Here is a 24,098-nt window from a genome sequence, read left to right as displayed (position 1 = left end):
CTGCTGAACAGTATCTAGGTCTGTGCCTGGGTGTGTACGGCACCACGGGTGCATGTGTTCCTGTGCTGTTTTGTTGTCGGAGCGTCATTGATAATAGTGAGGAGAAAAATCAATAGTTAATTCTACCAGGGACACAATGGCTGCTCTGCCCTGCTCCACTCCACTGTAGGCTTACACACACACACACACACACACACACAAAGAGAAGGAGGGCATGAGTTGATAAATTGGTAATTGTGTGTGTGCAGGAGTTCATACAGAGTGTGTCTGTGTGTGTGTGTGTGTTTTGTGCACTTGGACTATTTGCTGCACATAAAGAGCAATAAACCAGAGTGTGATATGGATTTGTAGGAAAGGACATAAAATTTGTGTAATGGGTTCGACGACAGCGACACTTAATTTTATTTTCCTTATTTTTGCGTCGATATAGCAGCTCAACGAGAGTTAAATATCTTTGCGAAATGGAATGAGAAGGAAACAGTGGGAGTTTAAATGTTAATTGGCCTGATTGGATTTTCAAGTCAAACCTCTGAGTCCAGTGCAGTTCAACAGGAACTTTCAGACTTTGGAGATGACGTTAAATAGAGTTTGAGGGTCTCAGTTAATGTTCTGATCTGAAACATGCTAACGATCGTGCTAATAAGTCAGCTGCTCTGCAACATAAGAGTTCTCCAGAGCATTTCTGACATTTCTGTTGTCGTTGTTGTTGTTGTTGTTGTTGGCTGAGATGATGGTTTTGGCCACACAATCTTTACAGCAACATCTTCAGAGTCAGAACATTCTACAGTTGTTTTGTTTAAAAGAAATCCTTGCAGTTCATTCCAGTGCAGGACTCTGTAAAGTCCACAGATAAAAACTGTGGCTGCGGTTCTTCCTCTTCCTCCTTCCACTCTTCCTCAGTGGCTTTTGTTGTCTTGTTGATTAACCTGGACATTTACTGCCTCAAAGTCACTTCAGGTGAAACAAGCAGCGATCAATGGGATTATTTTTATCTCAAATGCCTCAGTTTTAGATATGGGAGTTAACATTGGGACCTTGTGGCTCAGAGACTGCATGCTTGACATAAAGACACACAGCTGCTAAAACAGAGTCTACTGACCCCTCACACACACACACACACACGTATCTCCAGCTGCAAAGTCTTCAAGGCGACCTCACTTTCTTCATCTTTCTTTTTCTGTCATTCTCTCGTCTCTCTGTCTCCCTCTCTCACTCCGTTGCTCTGTGATCTCTCCGGGTGCTTTTATTTTCCCAAGGAGCTTCCTGTGGTAACACATGGTGTCAATAATGAGCCCCCTTATACACACACACACACACACACACACAGTTGCAGACTCTATACCCTCCTCAGTTACTCATAACCCTTCATCCTCTCTCCTCTACTTATATCTTTCCCCCTCTCTCTCCCTCTCTCTCCTCTACTTATATCCCCCCCCCTCTCTCTCTGTCCTCTCTCTCTCCCTCCCTCTGTCCTCTTTCTTCTCCGTCAGTTCCGTAGCCTCCTGATCATCATCATCATCTTCTTCTTCATCATCCTCTTGTCCAGTCTTTCATTATTTATCCTTCTCCTGTGTCCTCTGGTATTTTATTTTTCTCCATGGTTTCCTTCCTTCCTGGTTGTTCCGTTCCCCTCTCCTGTGGTTTATACTTCTCTTCTCCTTCATCCTTCCCATCATTAATTCCCAGAAGAAAAATGGGTAAACATTCCATTGATGTGGAAACGACAGATTGGTTATGAGCTCTTCAGGTAACAAGTCTCATTCCATTGATGTGGAAACGACAGATTTGACCCGTAGACGTCAAACCATATGACTCTAATCTCTGGTTATGAGCTCTTCAGGTAACAAGTCTGACATGAGAAATCTGGGGAATTAGGAACAAACCAGGCACAGAACTTTTTAATGTCTGCTCATAAAACAACTGAACCCAAAAAAAAAAACCTGTTGATGAAGCAACAGTTCCAAACTGGATCTGGGATGAAACCATAAGTCGACCACTGATTGTCTGTTAGTCCTTTATTTTCAGCATCTCTAATGTCAAATGTAAATTTTATATACTGTACTTTGCTCTGTAGATTGGATTAGATCAGATTAGATGAACCCTACACCCTCCTCCTCCTCCTCCTGTCGTCTTCCTCCTTGTCCATTTTTTTCACTACCTCCGCCGTCTTCTTGACTCTGGCTTTCAACCTGGGTAGAAGAACCACCGACAACAATCGTCTGTTTCCCATCTCCATGTCTGCTCCCTCTCTCTTCTCTGTTTGTCTTGCTCTGCTCCTTCACCGCTGGTTCCTGGAGGTCTTATTGTTCTGTTCCAGCTCATATCGCCTCACTTCAAAACCCTCTGTTTATCCACTGAGAACAAGCCGTCTTACTTTCTACAGGAGACAGATACAGCATTTCTGGCAGTTCAAAGACAGTCGTAAAAACAAGACACTCACACACGCACACACAAGGATTGCCTCATGTAAAGTTAAGGCAATGGATGTAGTTTGTCTTGAGTTTTTGGTCTGAGGCTGTTTTTCTGCTTGGACTGGTCAAGTTTGAGAAATGAACAGGAGTCAGGTCAGCGGGTGAGTCTCAGACCTGTGTCTGTCCAGTCAGATGTCAACATCCTGCATGTGTTTGTAGAGGTGTCAACTTCAGGTCCGCGGCCCCAGCATGTGTCAGACCAGCCTGGACAGACAGACAGACAGACAGACAGACAGAGAGACAGACAGACAGACAGACAGACAGAGAGACAGACAGACAGACAGACACGAGTATCAGATGGATCGTTCAGGACCGTAGACTGATTCATGTTGTTGAGGACAAGGACTGGACTGAAGTTTAGAAAGAAACTCTCCACTGGGTTATTACAGACTTTAGACTCAGTCAGGTCTTTGGGTCAATATATTGGGTTTCGTGGAATTACAGAGAGACAGGGTTTATTCTCATTTGATTTTTAAGAAGGATAAGAACTTTCTATTTGAAAATAAAGTGCGTGCGCGAAGTAATTTCGTCAGAAAAAAAAAAAGGGGGGCACATCTGTGATGACCTGTGATGACACTGGTGGCTCATGACAAGGAATTTATTTTTTCACAGATAACATCTCTTTGTCTCCTCCAAATTCCCACTCTCTTATCTAAAAAAAAAATAAACGCCTGAACTTGTGCTGACCTTGTGTTTGTTGCTGCTGCTGCTGCTGCCGCTGCAGCCACTGTATTGTGTCTCCTGACACATAACAGCACCTTCTCCAAACCTCATTAACCTTACAGTACACAACAGTCACGCTGCGTTCCTCACTAACAGCTCCTGATAACGCTCCGAGACTTTAGGTGTGAAGTCATTAATCAACTCCACTGCTTTTGATAGGCAAAAGAAAATTAAAGTAAATATTGTTTTAGCAGCCGAGTGTGAGCTTATTGACGGTCGGTGTTTGTGTGTGTGTGGATGGAAGTGTTCGTCCCAGAAGAATCCGTCCTCAGTGTCCCAGACCACTGGAAACATCTTCCCATCTCCATCTGGGGGCAATTCAAATCTGTTAGCTAAACCAGCTAAAACATGTTCTATATTTGAACACACATGTGCTGCACATGTGAGGATCTGTGTCTCATTCATGGACTTTGTGCCAGCTGTCTGTTTGAAAAAGCTATATATATATATTTTTATTTGAAACTTATATATGTTTTCTTTCATGTCTGTTGTTTTCTCCGCCGACAGGCCTGAACCTAAACTTCAACCTTCAGATATCTTGAAGACGTCTGTTCGGTCGTGGGCAGGTCGTCTGAGCCGCGGCTTCTCGTTAGTCTGAGGTTCCTTTAAAGTTGGTTATGAACTGATGCTGTCTGGCTTCACTGGCAGCTAGAAATGGTCATTTACTTCAACCGCAACATCCTTGTTGTTTAACACATGGTCACAACATGGTGTTCTCTGTGTGTACGGTGTGTGTGTGTGTGTCAATGTAAGAACACAGAGAGACCCTGTTGGAAACTGACCTGGTTTGCCAGATGGTTTGTCACACAGAACCATCTGGGACAGTTTCTCTGGAAAGACGACGAGAGCGGGGGATTTCAAGGTAAACGGTTGACAGGTGATTGGCTGAACCATCTGTCTGTCAACGAACAACACAGTCAGAGATAAACGGTTAGACAGGAGAACGAAGGGAACGTCTTTTTTTCGTCGAGCAAACTTTTCCCCACCTGAACCTGGAGTTTCTGAGCATTTTTACTTTTGATGAAGAGAGAGAGAGAGAGAATTGAAAAATGCCGTCACTAAGAGTTTGTTTTCACTTGTTTCCACTAATTCTTTCCAGCTGTTAGAAAAATTGAAGCCACTTTATAACCTTTCACCTTCTTGAACTATGACCTTTCAGGGTCAGGGAATTTCACCCCTGGTGGTAATGAGTCCAAAGTGTTGTCCATATTTGGTTTGTCCCAAAATGAGGCAGTGACTCATTCAAGTATTATTGTACTATCACATTTAAAATATTTGAATATTTTGAACATTTTCCTGCAACAGAGACAATTTCACTGAAGGCTTTATTGACGGTTTGGATAAAAAAAACATTTCATATTTTAAATGAGCTTTTTTTCCCTTTGCTGCATTTGATGAGTTGATGAAAAATTAAACATGTGACAGTTTAAGTAGTAAACAAACGCTTGACATAAAGACCAACTGCCAGTCATTTTAAATCACCGTGGCAGAAGCTGTTGACCCAGGACTGGTAACCTCTGTGCTCACAACCAAACCATTGTCATTTCTGACTTTATTGACAAATCTGTATGCAGTGCACACAGGGTCTCAGCAGCCTGGCTTCGAGATAGATGTACAAGCACACACACACACACACACACACGCACATGCACATGCACACAGACAGAGGCGGCAAACAGAAAGGCCATTATTTTTGGGGCTGAATGTTTGTGTGATTGAGCTGATAAAGCGTCAGAGGAATAAGAGTCTATTAGACCGGCCTGGTTAGCTATGGCACGCACATTTACACACACACACACACACACACAACCCTCGCAGTGTTTGTGTGTATGTGGCGACAAAGCACTGAAAAACAGACAGAAGCAGAAACTAAAATGAAGGAGGGGAAAAGAAGTGTGTGTGTGCGCGTTTTTGCTTTTCCATTATTCCACTTGCTTTTCTCATCAGTTTTGTATGTGTGTGTGTGTGTGTGTGTACTTGTGTACAAAGAGGTGGGCCGCATTCCCTATGTAATTTCACGTCTCCATTGTTTATATATATATTCTTTGTTTTTCCATTATTCCCGTCCAAAGCAAACTCACAGAGGCTAATGCAGAGCAAATGTTCACGTCTGACACCAGATGGAATACATGAAAAATGGTATGAGTGTGTGTGTGTGATTGTGTGTTCTTGTTGGGATGTGGGCCCACAGAGCCTTTGTGCTTCCAAACACACACGGCATGTGGGAATTTTCCGGTGCTGTTCTGTGATTGGAGGAGACTGTAGGTGTCACGGTGTTGTTTCCTGTTAGGGGTGTCTAACAGGGTCCAGTTGTGTTGGAGCCTTAACGGTCTGGTCCTGATGAAGCAGGAGCACAGATTCTATTTTTTATTTCCTATTAATTATTCACAGTCTCTCCATGCGTCAGGACTGAAGGCTGTAATCAACATTTTCCTGTGAATAGTTTGTCAAACCATCAAATTCCTAGTGAAACTCCTACTTAGTTTCTTCTGCCGACCTTGTTTGGCCCCACAGAAGACAGCCGGTGTGAGCGTTCAGCCGAGCCCCGGGCTTGTTCCGACAGTGGGTGGGTGGTGGGTGGTCCGTCAGCACATCATTCCTGGAGGAGCCCACTCCTCTGTTGTAGCAAATCAACCGGCTCATTGTTCGGAGCGAGCTCACAAAGACTTGTGTACGTTTAAGGCTCGATCTGCTGGGATTCTGTTCGATATGTTGAAGTTTCTGTGTTTTATATTCACTCCCACGCTGATGATATTTTTACACTCTCTCTAATAATGCCTTAATGTTGAGGACACCAGACAAGATGGTTGTTTTAACCTCAACATCTAGTCGGGCGAAGTCTACATCAGTCTGCACAAGATGTCTGTTACGGCTGGTCGGAACACAAATCTGTGTGTGTGGGGTTTTTGACCTGAGGCTCTGTGAAGAAAATGTTTTTGAGATAAATCTGGACGAAGAGATTGTTTAGAAATGATCTGTAGAAAAGCTAGAAAAGAGTCTGAAAAGTCAGAGACTTGGAACATGTGTATTTAGACATTTTAATTTGTATTGATTAGTCACGATTAGTCATAGAAATTTGAATCACGAAATTGGTTTTTTTTTTTAGATTTTTCTGACATTTACGTTTCATCTGAAACAAACCTACGCACAAGGGTGAGTCAAAACGTTTAGAGACAAATTAAAAGTAAGTAAATAAACCTGTTTAGGATTTTTAAGAAAAAATCAATAAAAAAAAATGTGCATATTTGGACAAACTATATGTCAAAATAATGTTGTCTTTACAAATTCTGCTAAAACAAAAAAGCTGAAACTAAATTTTAGGAGTTCTGGAATTAGTACCAAGATACTGATTGTCCTTTTGCCATTTTTAATTTTTTTCTTCTTAGCTTTAACATGTTTTTATGTGACATTTTTCATCCATGCAGTCTGACTCCCACCACTGGCATGTGTTTCAGTCTGTGGAGCTGAGGCGACTGTCCTGCAGCGTCAGTGTGTAATGATATAATAACATGACATGAGGACAGGTTTTTAAAGGTCGATCTTCCTGATCACAGCTGGTCGACATTCACCGCTGAAAGGACAGAAGTGAAAACACTCAGCACCAACACCAGGACAACAAGTTGTTTTCTAAGAGAGAGAGAGAATACTGAAAAATGGTCTGCTTCTAAGAACAGATTTCCTGTAAATGCCTCCCTGTGAAGTCGGCGAACTCTTCTGGTAAAATATCGATGGATAGTTGCAGTCGGCGAACTCTTCTGGTAAAATATCAATGGATAGTTTTAAATCTCATCTCCTTTTCGATTTCTAAATTCGGCTTCTGTGTGACGTTCTTATCTAAATACTTTGGACAGATGTGCAGTAAAAATCCAACATCCTCTGTCCTTACCCGGCCCTGTCTCCCTCACATCCTGTGTCCCAATGACCTCTGACCTTTCTCACATTTACCCTTAATAATATTATTTTTATTTTGTCTTTGAGCTGCTGCCCCTCTGAGCGCCATGTCAACTGTCTGCCATAAACACGGTGCCTGTTTCTCCATCAGTGTGAAGCCGCGTCCAAGCAGCCATTAAATTAATAGTGGGACCATGCTGGTGAATCTAATTTCCAGGTGGCCTACATAAAATTATTGGCAGCACAGTGGCGCGTAAATAACAGCTGTAAAAAAAAAAAAAAAAAAAAAAGAAGCCAGTCCACATCTCTGACAGATGCATCATGGGAAATGTAGAAAGGTACCACAATGGATGGCGAGGGAATACAGGTTGATTACCAGCAAGATGATTACAACACAAACATTAATCTGGGTTTAATGACCAGACGTCGTTGACCAGTGCTGAGCTTTGGAGCTGCTGTAAAAGTTCAGGAACTTTTTCAGTTCAGTTGGTTGATTGATACAGATATGATCTGTCTCTGTATGTGACCCTGTGATGGAGGATGGAGTGGTAGAAGATGAATAATTGACGATACTGTTGTTCATCTTCCACGTTCTTTTTTTACCTAAATAAGCACTCTGTTTTGACCCCTTGTAGACCCTTTTCTGTCAGTACCGTTTGTGCGTGTGTGTTGGGTGTCTGTTAACGCTGATGCAGCAGGACTGTGTGCTCGCGGCCCCGCCCACAGCACTAGCTGTTGATGCATGGAAGAATCTTGCCTCCAATAATGAGCGGAATCAGCCTTTAACATGGTAATGTGTCATTTAGGGCCTATCCATTTAGCTAATGACTTGCTTCCTTTTGCAACCTATTAGCGGTAATGGTAAATAGCGGCTCCGCTCTCAACTCACATCTGATGTATTTGCTTTTCCTCCTCCTTTTCCTCCTTCATCCCTCCTCAGTAAATCCTGCTCCACTCCCTTTTTGCCTCCAGTTCTCCTTTCCTCTCTACATAATTGCCCTCCCTTGTCTCGTATCCCATCAGCCCCCACTCTGATTTGTGCATCATGATCATATTTTAATTGTCAGATCATCTCCTGCGTGCCTTCTTGATAAACTGATTTATTGTTTTGTCCATTAACTACAAGAAAAGGCCTGAAGGTGGCGCAGTCAGATGTTGTTCTTCATTCAAAGGTGGTCTCCAACCTGAGGACAGGCATTTTTATGAAGCGTTTGTGACGAATACAAGAAGCAGATTCTTTTTTTTTTCCCCTCTGTTCAGGAGGACAACAACAGTTGAAGCTCTGAACTGAGAACCAAACATTGTTCTATATCTGGAATAAAACTATATTATTATTATTAGAATTAGAATTGTTCCTGTTCTGGAATTTTACTCATATTGTCTTCGAGTTAAGAACATAAAGGTTTCCACTCCTCTCTTGTTATCTTTACCCCTTTATCTCTCCTCCNCTGCCCACTGGGCCTCGTTCATAACATGTTCCCATTACCTGCCCAGCTATTAGGTTTTGCTAACAGTGAGATCCATTGGGTGAAAATCAATGTCTGCCCAGGGAGCAGTTTGTCTGTAGCACCACTATAATAAATGCAGTACACACACACACACACACACACACACACTTACACACCCCACTGTCTCTACCACACACTGTAAGGTGGTGCACAGTGCACAGGTGTGATGAATAATTTTTCATTTTAATCATCTACAAGTCCGTGTTGGTCACAAAGACAAAACACCACAGACGTAGATGACAGGCTGGAGTGGACACAGGTCATGTGACCTGAGTCCACATGTTTTCCTGATTGGAATATTTTCATCATTTCCAGGTGTAATTAAAGCTCCAGTTGACGAGATAAGATAACTAGTCACTTATTATTTTTTAATCAAAACATTAGGCCTCAGCTCCTTGACCCCATGTCAGGGACCAACCCTCTCAGTTTCAATGTAGTCATTAGTTTATATTGTTATCGTGTTGATTAGCTCTGTCAAACTATGACAATGTTCAATATGATGATTGATCACAATTTACTCAAGAATAATTGTGATTGTAATTAATCACGATTAATCATTAATAATATAGACCAACATTCATATTATTGGACTTACACTTTGTACGAGTCATGACATGATGAAACGGGATGATATTTTTTTATATTATTAACACATTTATTTAACAATGCCACTGTCTTCTCAGCTCATCTTTAAATAAGTTTGCTTGTTTAAAGCCCTGCTTTCACTGAGGATTAAAGGCCTTAACTATTAACAACCTCATCTATACACACACACACACACACACACACACACACACACACTGCTACTGTAATGGAATCCCTATCGTTGAGCACAAATTCCAGCTTCGCCTAATATATCTTGAACGTCTCCCGGTGCCGGGGCAGTTAGCGGTGCAGCCGTGGGCCAGCTAATAGTCATCAGCGCCGCTTGAAAGTGTCCAGTCAGCAACCTGTGGTTCAGCTCGATCAAATTCAATTGCCACCGTTTAATGCTGTGTGCATTAAACGAACCTCTTAGCTCCACTGAGTCATTTCTATTTTACACATTATACACTGGGATTTACACACTTTCATATTTAACTGCAGAGAGAGAGCTCCATTTAAAGGAGAATTAAGAGAAAAGTGAGTTTCTGTGATAAAGTAGACCACCTCGGTAAATGTTTTTGTAAATATAATGTTATTTTTCTCTGGCTGCAGCCCTAGGTTCTCAACCTGGGAGACTGTCCTCATTTAAGGGACATGAGCCTTTTATAATTGCAGTGTCTCTTATCCCAGTCATCAATCAAGACAAATCAAAAAATTAAAAAGTGAAGTCAAAACAAATTTTTAACATATTTTCAATCATTTTTTTCTCAGAATTGTCCAATAAAAATATCCAAATTTTGAGGGACCAAAACCGGATAAAAAAAAGTAACGTAAGTCCACAATTATATGCCAAAGACAGACAGAAGACAGAATTTGTCAAAGTTCAAATTCAAATCAAACACCTTAATGATGATAATGGTCTGAACTATTTTACTTTTTTTTTTTACTCTATTGCCGTCATTTCTGCGTCCCATAGTTGAAAATACCTAAGTAGGACGAGGAGTTATTCCGCGTAGGACTAAGTAGGACGAGGAGTTATTCTGCGTAGGACTAAGTAGGACGAGGAGTTAGTCTCTATAGCTAAGCTAAAAAAAATTTTAATTTTTTAAATATTTTTTAACTCTAAGCCTCTTGCTCATAAAGCAACACCTTTGAAAAACACCTTTGTGTGTAAATGATGCATGTGAGCTAAATACCTGTTAAATGTCTGTGAAATACTCCCGACGTCACGTTCAAACTATGCATGAGAACCTGCTGTGAGTTAGTGCTGATGCTGCTGTCACCAGGCAGTAAAACAGTTTGAACTAATCTAAAGATTTCAGCGGTGCAGCTCACCAACATGTCTGATGGAGAACCAAACGACGGCGGTCTCCATCAGTCAGTCCCAGTCCCACACTCCTTTCCTTCTCTGGACTACTGTTAAGGAGTTTTATTTCTCCGAGGAAAATACCAGATTAATAGCATGTCAGTGTACGGCGAGTGTTCCTCGTGATTATTGGCTGCTCTTTTTGTACATTTTTTTGTGGATTGGTCCCTTGTGGATCCTCCCACTCAGGTCTTTCGCCAGTCGCACAATGTTTCCAGACCCGAACCTTGTCAGTCATAAGTCAAGTGAGAGGATATTCAAGGGCAGGGGGTAAAGAAAAGCCACAAGAGCGGGGAAGGAAATCGTGGAGAAAATGAGAAGAAAATAGCAGAGGTAGAAATAAAGAGGAAGGTGGGCAGACAGAAATGAAGGATATTAACGTTGCAGCGCGTGCGTCTGGCTGTCATCTCCGTGCTAACCACCGCTTCCTGGAAATTCATGCATGTCCATCTGGAGTTTCAATTACCCACAATCCCCCGTGACCCCGCTGCTAGTTCTGCAGAATGATGTTATTTCCTTACCTGACGGAACATGCGAGAGCAGACACACACACACACGACCCGCACGCCCACATATATATGTGGATACATATATCTGATATATATGGCCACAGTGGACACACGGGGACGTCTCTGTTGTCCCAGAGGTCATTCTACTTCTCATGACCAAATATAAGAGAGAGTGTTACATTTCATCAGCTCAAGAAATGAATAACGATAATTCGCTCACATTGTATTGCACCGTATCGTATTATTGTATCGTTTTTCACTAGCAAAAAACGTAACACGTGACAGGTTAACATTCTACCAAACTGAAGTATAACTCCCAGAACTCGGACCTCAGAAGCGTTGGTCCTTTTCGCTACTCGACTGCTTCTCGTTAAGTCCAGTTGAAATGACGTTGACGACTCTGTAAAAATAGATGATCCAACACTTTATTTCACAACTAAACCTTTCCAGTAACAAAGTACTCCAAATATCTGAGCCTGGCAATATGCTTCGTAAGAGTCCCACTGTGGAAAGTATTATTTTGGTGATGCGTGCGTGTCGTTCTCTGTGTATTTGTGTGTGTGTATCTCTCTAACCAGAAGAACTAACAATTATTATTTTTTGCCTGTGTTGCAAAAAACGCCTGCATGTTTTCTAAAAACACGGCGCCAATTTGTGAGACAAGGAAAAAAAAAATAAAAAAGTTGAAAACAAACGCCAGATAAAAAAAAAACCTTATGCTTGGTTCCATTTTTAGCGACTGGCAGGAACAGCCGTTTGTATCTGCTTTAATGGATGTCGTCCAGCACGCTTCACTGATTTCATGGAAATCACTCTCGTTGTTTTTGAGTTATTGTGCCTCGCAGACAAATTAACCAGCAGAAGCTATAAAAAAGAACAACACACAAAACAAAACACGACCTCATCGGTGGCTGACGAGTCGTTGAACCATGACCTGACCGAGCAATCAAGGGAGCTTGGGCAGATGTATTCTATTCTATTCTATTCTATACTATTCTACGCTTTGGGGTTGGTGTGAGGAGGACACACAGAGATGATTGGATGCTCTGCTGGTGATAAATCTCCAGAGGGCAGAGGTCAAGTTGCTCTCTCCTGTAAATCTACTCTCTGACATGTTTTCATTACCAACACCAGTCACTCCCCTCTGCCTCCCCCCAGTGGTCCCCAGATACTTTCTGAACACTTTGTATGTGTGTGCGAGTTTGTACACAAGTGCCTGCGCGTGTGTGTGTGTGTGTGTGTGTGTGTGTAAAGGTCTTGGTCCTAGCCTGGACTGTAAAGTACAATCCAAGGCCGTCACAGATGAGCTCCCACTTAAATCATAAACACACACACAGTTCTGTCTGTGTCGGTGCTTGTGGATGATTTAAGCCCGGTCCTCATCACTGCCTCATCAGGTGAAACCTGACAGTGCGTACGTGTGTGTGAGAGTGAGAGAGAGAGGGAGAGAGGGAGAGAGCAGATTTAGTGCCTCCTGATCTGAGCTCAGCTAAATCACTTCAACCACTTATCCCAGAGTTATGGCACATAAACATCCTGTCTGTCCCGACTGCTCCTTTTTTCATTTTTCAACATTTTGTATAAGGCGAGGACATTGCTGCACCAAAGGCTACTTCACTCTTTACTCTAATGTAAATACGACGTTCCCGCTCTATATCACGGTTCTCTTTTTGCTCCCTCAGTACCTCGCAGAATTTTTCTCGTGAAATTTTCACTATATCGTGATATATGTCAAAAAATAAACTAAAACACATTATGACGTAATTATACATACGAAGGTTTAGGCTTTAAAAATGTGGATTCTCCTTTTGAAATTGTTTACCTAGACGAGATCGTACACAGCATTCTATTGGCTAATACGATGCATACTCGGTGATCTGTGTTAACCGCTAACTAACACCAGGATGGACTGGGTCACGGTTGTGTTGCTGGGGAAACTTGGAGAAACTAGTACCTCCCTGTGGCACCACAGGTGTACACAACATTTATTAAATATATATATATATATGTTTGGTATGAATACATGACCTATTTTAACCTTTTTAATGAATATAAATGGAGGTGAAATAAAATGTGGAGCTGGTTCCTCACTCTCGTCTGTAGAATCAACTTGAGGTTCTGGAGAACCAGTCCTGTCTCCTCAGACAGGACTTCAGACGACCCCCTCTATGGAGTACAGTGATGACTGGAGCCTCGGGCAGATGTGGTCACTTCATTAACATCATAATGTGTGTGTGTGTGTGTGTGTGTGAACACGTGTGTAGAAGGGTATTAACTGTCTATAACTCTGGGCTTTTCCTGTTTAGTCTGACTTTATGACCGTCTGGAGGAGGACGGCTCAGATCAGCTACACACAAACACACACACAAACAAACACACTGATGCACCCACACAATCCTAAACCCATGCTCCCCCCCGTCCCCCCCGTGTCCTCCTCTCTTGGACTAGGATGTGAAAAGGACAACATTTAGTGTCTCCAAAGTCCAGGAAGATCGGACAAGTTCAAGTTGTGAGTAGCATCAGCAACATGTGTGGAATTTAACAATAATGTGCAGCGTTGAAGTGAAAAAGTACACCACAAGTGGTAAAGTACAGGTTTCTGCCCTGTTGGTGGTAATTATAGTAATTATTAGACTGGCTAATGAGTTAATGCAACATAACTGATGCTTTTTTTTTTTTTTTCAGATGGAAAAATGTACATGTTAAACTCAAAGAGATCGCAGTATTATTTAAAAATCTAACTTTGTGTTTCAGTTTTTGAAAGTACAGCGAGTCCTTAAAATTCCCACATTTGTTCTTTAGTGACGTATTTGCTTTTGCTGTGTTTGGTCAAGAAGTAACGGACACCAGCTACGGTGGCCGTCCCGCTTCTTATCTGTGGGGGTTCATGCAAACACACAGCGCCACGGCAGGAAGTTGTTACTGAGAGCAGGATGTTGACTTAGCGTTCATTACATTGAGAATGTTTAAGCCTCAGAAGTTGAATTAAATCTTAAAGTTGAAAAAGTTGACACATTTCTAAAGTTTGTTAAAAAAAATCACTTTTTGCATCGCCTTCAAATGAGATGATCCGACAGAACCTCCATCTATCATAAGTCTAACATAAATATAAGTAATCAGTACTGATGAGAATGTGGTTTTAATTCTAACTTTTCAACATTAGTTTCAAGTGTTTCCTGCACTTTAACAATCACCGTCGACTCGTCTGTAAATGGAAATCCTCCTCGTCACGGTAATCATAGTAGAGTGAATTTGGGGGGGAGATTGAAATATTCCCGTGATGCAATGCTTCTGTGAGAGACATAGATAATTTCTTGGAAGTATAATTTCTCATATTTAATCCCTCTGTGCTCCGCGCTGCCCGTGGGCCGACAGCTGCATGAGCTCACGTCGCCACGTTGTCGGCCAAAAAAGTAGCACCAACACGGCGTCACAGCGCAGCAGACTGGAGTCCACAGACTAGACTGGACCAGACTGGACCAGACTGGACCAGACTGGACCTGCTGCACGTGTGAGAGTCGACAGTAGGTGGCGTGACTTTGTCTTTTCATGAGAGAAACAGGTCACGAAACGATGACAAAATATGGATTAGGGGCATTTGGACTCCACTGCTGGACGACTGTTAGGAAAAGCGCCCCCTGGAGTTGTTAGCAGATTGGTTGTAGAGTTGAAGATAATGAATGAAGCTCAGACTGACTCCAGATTAGAGTGTGCTTTTATTGTGAAAGAACCGGGCTCGTTTCTCGGTTGTGGTTTTTTATTTTCTTGTGTGGATGTTCACCTAAAACAGAAACAGAAAATGTGACAACACAGAACTAAACGTGGCTGCTACACACGTCAGTAACTTTTGTTTGTCAGTTGTCATCTGTGATCTTAACCTTTCCCCTGACCAAGTTGGATGAAATGCAGCCTGAATTTATGGACCAGATGTGACGTGTTTTGACCGTGTGAACAGTTTGTGCTGTTCTTAAATGATCAGACTTGAACCACTCTGACCTACAGTGTGAACAAACCTATGGATATGACTCTGTACAGTCATCTAACCTGCAGTAAATATTAGTATTTTCTCCTAAACTGTATACATGTATATACATCTGTGTTTATCCGTCTTCGGCGTCTGTGCGCGGCGTTAATCTTCTCTGCTGCCGTATTCTCGGTCCAGCCTCGGTGTAAGAGCTGATCCCAGTCCCATCGCTCAGCCCACAGTTCTGGCCCTGACCCTTTTAAACAACACTATCTTCTCTGGGAATCCCTCCATCAATCTTTTTATCTTCACCCTCCCCCCCGTCCCCCTCAGATGTGCTGATTCTCCCCCTCCCTCCTCCAACTATTGTGGATGAAGGCAGACGTACAGAGATACAGAGAGAGATGATGCTGTCGTTTTCAACCTTCTTGTTATTCCATCAAGCATACATCTAGCCCCAAAACTCAACAATAACACATCCATCACACACACACACACACACACACACTCAGAGCGAGAGGGACAGGCGGTGCCCAGTCATCTAGCAGTGGTGACAGAAAAAAGCAGAGAACGTAAAAACTATCATTTGATGAAAGAGAAAACTCAGTTATTTCCACAGATGTTCTCCTGAGTCTGGCTTTAACTTCAACATCACAGTTATTCCCTCACAGATCAGTAACGTCCTCCACTTCCACTGATGCAGAGCTGAATAAAAGGCACTGACGGTTTGTTTTTGTTTTATTTTTATTTTTTTTAAATATGAAATGAGTTAAATGTCTGTAAATATTAATTTAATCGACTGTTGATGATTTATCTGCAGTTCTTTCTTCTTGTTTTTTTTTTTATAATTATTCTTCTGAGTAAACAGACTCCTGATGTGGTGAATTTGACGTTAATGAGGATTAACGTGTCACACTGAGGTCGTGTTCGTTTAATTGTACACAGTGTAGAAAAAAAAAAAAGAGAGACGAGGAAGAAAACACAACAATTATATCCAACGTTTCCTCCTCTGATTTTCCGCAGTTTCTTCACGTTCATTAGGGTTAAATTAACGTTTGACTTTATAAAGTGAAGGATTATTATGGCACAGAGGATTCTGGGTAATGTTCATCTTTGATCTCAGTGGTTGAGATGATGAATTATGCCATGTTTATATTCTGACGGTTTCTAATGAGCACGAGTGCGTTTTTGGTGTGATGATGATTGGATGATGTCACAGCAGGTTCTATTCTTGGAGCTGCAGGTTAATGGAGCGTTGACATGAGACGGTGAACAGCGATGACTCAGGGACAGGTGCGGTGGACCAGTGTGTGTACGGGGTGCCTCAGTTTGCATAGTTGAATGTGTGAGTTCCGACTTAGGACAAAAATTCAGTTACATTGATTTTTGTACAGTGAAAAACAAAAGCTTCTTCTTCATCTTCTTCTTCATCTTCTTCTTCCTCTTCTTCTTCCTCTTCTTCTTCTTCTTCTTCATCTTCTTCTTCATGTTCTTCCTCTTCTTCTTCCTCTTCTTCTTCTTCTGCTTCATCTTCTTCTTCATCTTCTGCTTCATGTTCTTCATCTTCCTCATCTTCTTCCTCTTCTTCTTCATCTTCTTCTTCATCTTCTTCTTCCTCTTCTTCTTCCTCTTCTTCTTCCTCTTCTTCTTCATCTTTCCTGGAGTTCTTAAACTACCATCCACCTCACAAACCTCCTCTGGGTTTTTTTCCTCTTTCCTTCTTTCCTTCCTGCTCAGTCGCTCAATCTTCATCATCCTCTGGTTGATGAAGTTATATTTCTGCTCCCACCCCCCCCCCACAAACCATCTCCCTTAGTTAATCTCACAGCCTTGAATGTTTTTCTAAAACGTGATTTATCCTCTTTCTTGTTACCGTTTCCATCATTGTCCTTCAGTTGCTTCAGCTCCTTGTTCTGATTTGTTTATTCACTTCAACTCTTTGAGAAAGAACATTTGTTTGGCACCGAGTGAAAAACATTCACCACGTGAGAGCCAGCGTTGTCTCTCATGAAAACTTTTGAGTAATGGAAATCCGGACTTCTGTGGCACTGCATGTTCTCAGATACAATTACAGAGGGATTGGGAAGTGTGTGTGTGTGTGTGTGTGTCTTCTGGTGTCTGGGACGTTCTTCACAGTTCATCAGCGTTGACATCTGGACCCACAGCTGGACTAATCTGGACTCAACTCCTCCAGAAACACACACTGGAACTGGACGCACACACTAACCAGAGTTTTTCTCACCCCTTTCCTCCCCCCCACCCCCCCCATCATCCCTTGTGCCTGCATTTTCTGCATACACTGTTTGTATATTTGTACGTGTTGTTGCGTATCCACGTTGACCCTGGAGCTGAACTGAGGCGTCTGATGTAACATACGATCACGCTCTCGTCTGCGTGTCCGTTTCCCACTCTGGAGGGTCGGGGGGGCGGGGGGGGAGGACGTGTAAACACTGATGTTCATGTCGAGAATCAAAGAAACCTGAAGTTCTGCAAGCTGGTAATTCACTCTGGGGTGAAGATACTTTCTACTGTGGGAACGGCAGCAGAGATGTGCCTGTAAGCTGTAAAAAAAAAAAAAAAAAATTTCTAATAATATGTGTGGAGTCTCCTGGTGCCTGTACTGTAGGAGCTGATGAAATGAAGATGAAAATAATGATCTGTTTGTTCTTTACACTCCTGAGGTTCACTCTGGCCAGAAGCAGTCAGTCATTTTAACGCTCGTGCCCGCCCCCTGTTGGTGCGTCTTTAATGGTTTAACTTTAATTTTCATCATATCGCTTTTTAAATCTCGACCTTTTTGTCTTTGTTTTCTCGTCCTGTAAAGAAACACAATCTTATTTTTACGTCATTATTTCACACTCAAAATGATTCATTGAGAAAAGAAACCAAAAAATCAAGGCCATCAGTTACGGCACAGACCGCGAGCGAGGCCTGGCCACACGTTCCGGTCTTTACAAATCACATTATGTTGTTGTGAGAGAGAACAGGCGTCGACCCCGTCCTGCTGTTGTGTTATGGTGGTAATGGGTTTATAAAGAATTTCACAGGTTTTAGGAGGCTGTGATTTAAAAAAAAAAAAAATATATAAACATTTCTATGTGAAGCTGAGGTTAAGTTATGTTGAACAGGAGCTTTTGTCCCATTTTTGCTAGGTTAGGGGTCAGCAGTGGTGGAGATGTTGATGGGGGAGTTCAGGGTGGGTGTGTGGTTGGATCTGGGATGTGGTTTTCTTTATTAATGTCTGTAGTTTGTTTTCCTCTGCACCGGGGGAAAAAAACAGGTCATTACTTCTGAGCCGTACGCAGTAGTGTAGAGTAACAGTGTGTACCCTGTGTATTTTGATGATATGAGATTACATTCTGTTGCTGTTGCAGAAAACTAAACAAAAAAAAAACAAAAAACGTTCCGGGACAGGAAACAAGAAAAGGAAACACTGACTCCACAAAATGTAAATGAACAAGTCCTTGGTCCGTGTGTGTAAACTGACCTGAAACGTCCTCTGGGTTGTTTTTGTTTTTTTAATTTCAAGATAAAATACTCGCCGTGTTACGATGTATTAAACTGTGTTAAATAACACAGTATTCAACAACCCGGCCAATTTCCACTTCCTGCTCCGGGATAATTATTCAGAACAACGACGTTCCTCGTCAGCTGCACTGTTTCACCTCTGACTACTTCATCATTTGTTGTGCTTTGAGAGGAACGGCAGCGTAGCACACGGTACACTGATGGTGGCGCCACCTTGTGTTGTCATGTCATTTTTCTTCAGTATTCCTGGTGGTACATAATGAATACAAACTATTATTTTGATGTTTTTAAAAAAGCTACTTCTGGTTACTGTTGGTAACTAACTATGTTAAAGTTACCACTTCTGACTTGGTAGAGGTGGCGCTTTGGCCCAGAGGCAATGTCTCTGTCGTTGGTGTGGAACCCCAGGGTTCACCTTCTGGGCAAGTTCGAATCCCGGTTAGGGTGCAGTGTGATGTGGGTGGAGACTGCTGCCCTGGCGACCCGGTAACGGATAAGCGGATGAAAATGGATGGGTGGATGGATGGATGGACTTGGTAGACATGGGTTGTGTGTGACTGAACCTGCAGTCCAGGTTGGTCTGATGAAACGGGAAGGAGAATCAGACGTCCAGTTCAGGACCAGGATACATTTATGTTTCACTGCTTCTTGAGGAAAAAAAAAACACTAACATTTCTGTGAGTGGACGTGTTTGTGTCTGGCTGCTCCGTGGTGTTTCTTTTTGTTTACGTTGACAGCTGCTGCATCTTCATATCTGGGCTCCGGCCCTAACAGCTGCTGCATCTTCATGTCTGGGCTCCGGCCCTAATGCACACACACACTCACACACACACACACAGCTGTGTTTATGTGTCATTATCCAGTGTGGTCTGACCCCCAGCTTTTCCTCCCTCAGGTCTGTTTCCTGCCGTCTTGAACTTAGCGTCCATGGCAGACATTACGGCCAACGCCACCTGTGGCTCCATGGGTCCAGAGACGTTCTGTAAACTGGTGGAACACGTACCAGGTCAGCCTGTGAGGAACGCTCAGTGTCAGACCTGCGACCAAGACAAACCCTCAGGTAAGAAGGAGGCACACACACACACACACACACACACACACACAGATACCCACAGCTGTGACGTATGGGCGTGATGGCAGCAGTAATTAATCACGCTGGATTAGTTAATTACAGCCAGATTGGCCAGATGTTAACCAATGATTTTGCTCTGTGGCGACAACAATAACAAGTGAGAAATCGATTCCATTATGACAATGCAGAAAATTAGCTGGGGATCATTATTCAAACGGCCCGAGAGACAGGCAGTTATCCAGTCAATTATTAAATGAACTGCTCAATCTGTGGGATTAAGAAGGAAGTCACTCACTGTCGTTGAGTGTGTGTGTGTGTGTTCAGATTCTACATCCTCTAAAACGGCCCATGTCAGGGGTCAGAAGTGACCAAAAGGGATGAGAGGGCCACCGTTCTGGTTCCATCTCTGACCAAACTCCTACTCCAGTTCTTTGAATAAAAATAGTTTTCTCAGATGAGAATGACTATAGAAATATACACTATATAAAACAGTGTATAATCAGTAAATGTCATATATGAGTGGGTGTGTGATTGACAGCTCCCAGTCAACCTGAAACAGTTCTGACTAATGTGTAAACACACACTCAGACACACACACAGACCTTTGTGCCATACGGTAAAATATGTAAAAATGCTGCATTATCTCCCAGGGAATTAAAACGACTTTATGGAAGAAAAAGGGAAATAAAAGCTTCTGAGTTAGAAGTTGAAAAAAGTACAACTTCTAATTTATGAGGGGAGAAACGTGTGCTTTTACCGCCTCAGCCTGAATTTTTATATATATATATATATGTATTTAAGCACAATTAAGGTTTTGAATAAATAATCTTTGACTGTCAAGGTTGAACGTGTTTATCCTGTTCATCAATTTGTGACGTTAATCAGATTAAAAAAATGTTGAAACTTCCACTGTCCACTCACCTGGAGACTTTCTCCACAGAACGCCATCCCATCGAATACGCCATCGACGGGACGAACCGTTGGTGGCAGAGTCCCTCCATCAAGAACGGCATGGAGTATCACTACGTGACCATCACACTGGACTTGAAACAGGTAACACAAAGACACACACACCTGGATGGGAGTGTGTGTGACCTTTGGTCCTCTCTGGATCCACTGGTAAACAACAGACATCGACGCTACGTTGTTGTGCTGTTAGCAAGCAAACGAAACAATAATTATTATAATGAAGTTCACACTCAATTATCCTTTTTACTTCAGTCTATCATACAATTTGAAATGTATTAATGCATTTTTAATCAAGGGTGGTTATCATATTTAAAGATATTTTCATGAACAAAAGACCTAAAAAGGATGGACTGATCAAAGTCTGCGTCGTAGTTTCCTCTTTCAACACTGCCAGCCTGTGTTCCAGCAGCGTTGGTACTCACTCAGTGACTCTGTTATCAATCATGTTCTAAGCATCACTCTTTAAATAATTCATCCTTCCAATTTTGATTTGAAAAGCATCTCAGTCTGGGTGATTGAGGAGCAGTGTTCTGGCCCGGGATGATTTAGGACACTGAGTTAAGCTCATAAGTGTGATTAAACAGATTAGACCGGCTGATTATAATTATATAGGTGTCATGGAAATATAACTAATGAGCCTGGGAGACGAGAAACTCTCCGTTAATTAAGTACGCTCTGTCAAAAATGACTTGGACGGTTAAAAAAGTGATGTATACGGGAATATAGATACTGCCTGTCACAGACAGTCTATAAGAAAAACTATGGAAATATACAATATACAAAATGCTTCAATATGTTATGTATGTTAAATATGTCAAGTAAAAGTTTCTAAAATTTTAACTCGGTCTTGGTAAATACAGATTGGGCAGGGGGCGCTGTAAATGAAGTGAAGATTAATCCACAGCTTCCTTGTGATCAATCATGATTAAAAAAAAATCATTTGACACCTTTATATATATTTCTTTTTTTTTTCAGCATCGAGAAGCAGGGTGTAAGTGTTACTGTTTTATCTGGCTGTAAAGTATCATCAACTAAATAATCTAAAAATATATTTATAAATTAAAATACAACTTTAGAAAATTTACATTTCTCTCCAGCTAACTGTCCGTCTGACCTCTGTCCTCTGATTGGCTGTCGTGCTGCAGAAAAGTTCATGAAAATGAAGCTCAAATCTAAAGTCGAGGAAATGGAGTCTGGGACAGAGCACGGAGTTTAAGGAGCTGAAAAAAAAAATTCAAATGCATGAAAAACAAAAAAAGGAAATGAGTTGAGAAAAATATGACATTTACTACACACTCCTGATAACAGTGTGATATTTAAGGTACTGCTGTGCACAGCGACTGAATGAGTCCGTTTAATGAACAGTTAGTGGCGTTATATTATAATTATATTTTATGATTGTATTTAACAGTGGTGTCCATTAGATTTCATTATTATCCTGCTTTGAATTTCTCTGATTACCTTTGTCTTTTGACATCTGAATAGAAAACGTGACCTCTTTGTCTTTTGACATCTGAATAGAAAATGTGACCTAGCCTGAGAGGAAGAAAAAAAAAACGCTATTCCTTTTTTCCGTGATTTCTTTAAAAGCTTTTTGTTTTAATGCCAGTGAACTCTCTATAATGACCACCCACCGAACTGAGTCGTTTCATACAGTCATTTTTATTATTTGAACTTTTGAATCTGGACAATCATACTGAAAAGAAAAATGTTGGAAAGGAACATGAAAATCAGTGATTTTTTTTGTTGTTGATGTTATTTATTTTGTCTGAGAAAACTGTTGAAAAAGAACATGTTTGAAAACCAGCTTTTTTTCAATTGAGATTTTTCTGTCAACATTGCACCTGAAAAAGCATAAATGACTCGCTCTGACTAATTGGAGGAGTCATGAAAGGAAACCTGCAGCAGCATCAACACTTGTTGGATGTTTTCTTTTGAGTAAAAACCCTGATCCTGGTTTCAAAAAAACAAGTCTTCTAACACAGTGTAATAATGCGTGAGAGCCCATCCGTCTCCTCCACCTCTGCTCAACTACATGTAGAACCCACAACCTCTTCCATTAGTGTTTAATGTTGCCGCAAACTGTGGGATATGAAACCATTCAACGTGGACACAGTAACTGGGAACACATGCCTGGTTTAACATTATGGCATTGCATTTTTTTCGCTCGTGGTAACGATTTGTCCAGTAATAAAAAAATAATGTTATTTTCTCTTATGCATTTTTTTTTTAAATGTGATTTTTTTTTTATTCTTAGAAATCGCTCATGAGTCCAAATATTTAGACATAAACTATATTTCAACATGATTCCAAATATTTAAACATAAACTAGATTTCACTGCGCTGCGACATTTATTCGTCCATTATTTACAGCCTTATCCTTTGCAGGTTTGTGGGCGGGGTTAAGCGTGGACCTCCGTCCTGATGGAGAGTGATGGACAGTAAGGTGTGTGTGTGTGTGTGTGTGTGAGTCTCAATCAGTGGCAGCTGTTTATCCTTCACTGAGCTGAATTTCCCCGGTGACCACAGTCATCTCACTCAGAAAATGACAGTGAGTGTGGTGTGATGGGTGTGATATTTGTGAGTGTGATTTTAGAAAAAAAAAAAAGTTAAATTCCAGTGGCACAGGCCTCAGACTATCGCGGTGACCTTTGAATGACCTTGTGGAGTTGGTCTATGATGTATTGACGGCCTACTGTGTTTCATATAGAAGCTGGAGGATACATTCCTTAGAGTCCAGTTGAAGACAGAGCGACCGGTCAAGAGTAGAGAAGGACGACCTCAGATGTAGTGATGGAGGACGTGATGTTTGGTGGAACAGTGAGTGGGGGGGCCGGGGGGGGAAATTAAAAAAAACGGGGTCGCAGTAGAAGAAGAATTCCTGGTAGATTCTAACCACAGTCGTTCATTCAACGTCTCACCACGTCCACCGCAGCAGCCATCTGTCACCGGTTGGAGACGTGAGTCTGTTGAATCACAGTCGTTAAGGTAACGTCCTGGCCACCGTGATTGACGGACAGTTGACTTGACGTGTTCAAAAACGCTGCTGTGTGGAGGCGCAGAACCTGGCAGGACCGCCTCTGCCTCCTTAAGAGAGGCTGTCAATCAAAAACTTTAGAGTCAGAGACACGCACACACACAGATGACCACAAGTGGAAACGTGACACAGTAAAAAAGTAAAAAAGCTCTGAAATTTTAATTTAACTATTTTTTTTACATGGAAAAAAAGAAAAAAGAAATAACATAAAACATACGTAAAATAAATGGTCAAATCTGTTGGAGACGCTGGATGGTTAGTTATTAAAATAACACAAATGTGAACCGCAAAAAGAATGAGGGAAGTGGACACTGAATAAATGTCATAATAATAATATAAAAAAAATCAGTTTGAGGAGAAGGAGTTCAGTGACTTTGAATGTAAAAACACATGTCAGAAGAGAGGATCCTGTGAAAACAGGGAAGTCTCCTTGAACCGAGCCAGCAGGTCCTGTTCTGACATCTGTCTTCTATTA

At 41.7% G+C, this 24,098-nt stretch overlaps 1 protein-coding gene across 1 annotated transcript in view; it reads left to right on the top strand.

Moving 5' to 3' along the window:
* The window catches only part of lama2 (laminin, alpha 2), a 118,329-nt gene that overhangs the window by 9,774 nt on the left and 84,457 nt on the right, over window positions 1-24,098 (top strand). The window contains exons 4-5 of the mRNA XM_025057060.1: window positions 19,441-19,605; window positions 20,558-20,670. Of these exons, the coding sequence (XP_024912828.1) occupies window positions 19,441-19,605; window positions 20,558-20,670 (278 nt within the window). The remainder of the gene's footprint in view (window positions 1-19,440; window positions 19,606-20,557; window positions 20,671-24,098) is intronic.

This window comes from Cynoglossus semilaevis, chromosome 7 (assembly GCF_000523025.1).
Source record: "Cynoglossus semilaevis isolate Cse_v1.0 chromosome 7, Cse_v1.0, whole genome shotgun sequence".
Taxonomy (NCBI): Eukaryota; Metazoa; Chordata; class Actinopteri; order Pleuronectiformes; family Cynoglossidae; genus Cynoglossus; species Cynoglossus semilaevis.
Note: the sequence above shows the minus strand (reverse complement) of the source record. Positions and strands in the feature narration are given on the sequence as shown.